Source organism: Grammomys surdaster, unplaced genomic scaffold, assembly GCF_004785775.1.
Source record: "Grammomys surdaster isolate TR1022 unplaced genomic scaffold, NIH_TR_1.0 115665, whole genome shotgun sequence".
NCBI classification, from domain to species: domain Eukaryota; kingdom Metazoa; phylum Chordata; class Mammalia; order Rodentia; family Muridae; genus Grammomys; species Grammomys surdaster.
The window spans coordinates 1-1642 of NW_021613211.1; the positions used below are offsets into that span (position 1 = coordinate 1).

The window sequence follows — 1642 nt, forward strand, 5'->3', positions numbered from 1 at the left end:
TGTAATTAGCAAGCATATTGTGAGAAGATATTTTGAAGGGCACTTATATTATGTTTTCTATAATTGACCATGATGGGACAGTTTCCTAAAAGACAAATGTACTCATCAGGACCAGCTGATCTATGTTGAGATGTTTAGGTAACCCTGTGCTCTGCTGAAGGGAACCGAGCTATGTATCAATTCATTCAAACTTCCCACTCGGGCAAGGGAGCACTCTGAAATCTTGGACCGAGTTTGGGTTGGGGAGGGCTTCCACCATCCAGAACAGTTGATTTGCGTTCTTTCAGGTGACATCAAAACCAGCTATGGAACCTTGAAGGCTGTGACTAAGGGCAACCCCCTGAGTTAGACATCATTCGCGAGCTTGCCTCCGAAGTCTTAGCTGCTAGGTTTAGGCCTGGTGTCTTAACCTTTATTAACTACTCCGATTTTGAAATTTCTGGTAGCTGGTTACAGCACCCTAAAAGGATACTTCTGAGGAAGTATTCTTAGAACTCCTCAGAGTTTCCTTCCCAGAGTGGAACCGGGTGAACCGCCAACATCTGTTCACCAATCGGTTCCCAATATTGACACCTTAACTATCGCCATTCTTTGACTGACCCTGACGGGCTAAGTCAACTCGGTTGACAAGAGCTCTCCTGAGACATCAGGGTGAACACCCCACGAGTACCAACTCAGAGTCAGGCATACGGTTGGTGGAAATCAGAAAGGCCGCTGCTGCCAAAAAAGCAATCTCCATGTGGCAACCCAAACAGCCTGGGGTGGAGATGAAGCCCGAAGGTTCAGGAAAAGCTAGAAAGAGGAAACACCAGGATGGAAGTGGAACAGAGACAGAGTCTGACGCTTTGGGACAACGTACAAAGACCAAACGCCAGGATGGGACAGAGATGATATTTAAAGAACCTGGCAAGGCCTGGAAGAAGACCCCTCCGGAGCATCAAGACCTAGAGCTTGAGAGAGACCAGTCGGGTAAGGGTCAGGTACAGAAATCCCCGGAAGACGGTCCAAGACAAGCCCTAGAGTACATCAAAGGCCCTCCAGATCAGGCTGAGAGGAAGCCTGCTGATTGTCGCAAGGGGTGTAAGCGTCCCTACTCTGCCCTGGAGGAAAACCGACAAAGCTCCCCAAAGGAAAAGCACGAGAGGTTACTTAAACACCTTAAATGTGTTGAAGACCCACACCCTGACCCACACAGGCCTCAACCAATAACATCCAAGATGAAGGGCAGCGTGTCAGGGCACAGTCATCAAGATCAAGAACCACCTACACCAGACGAGAGAGAGGGCAGATATTCAGAGGACAAGTCCATTACAGAAAAGGAAGGTGGTGTAAAGCATGACGCAAGAAGGGGGAACAACTTGGAGCCTGCCTTACCCGGAACACCAGCTCCAATCATCCTGGATAGTCGCGGAGGCGATAGCTTCCTCCCCAACAGGATGGCAGTACTTGCGGCAGAGAAAAAGCCTGTCAAAAACCTAAAGGGGGGCAAAGAAGTCGATCAAAATTTTCATGTTACAGAAGAGATGGAGAAGGATATTAAGAGGGCGCTAGGTCCAGGACCCCAAGAGGAAATCCTAAGTAATAGATTCAAATTACAAATCACCCGAAGAGATATCCAGACCCTGAAGAACGGTCAATGGCT

At 48.4% G+C, this 1642-nt stretch overlaps 1 protein-coding gene across 1 annotated transcript; it reads left to right on the forward strand.

Annotated features, from left to right (window-relative positions):
* Positions 1–737: 737 nt before the first annotated feature.
* LOC114635671 (sentrin-specific protease 2-like) lies at positions 738–1634 on the forward strand (the record flags this gene model as incomplete). Its single annotated transcript, XM_028784158.1, has 1 exon — positions 738–1634. A coding segment is annotated over exon 1 (897 nt), but the record flags the coding sequence as incomplete, so codon positions are not given.
* Between the last annotated feature and the right edge of the window lie 8 nt (positions 1635–1642).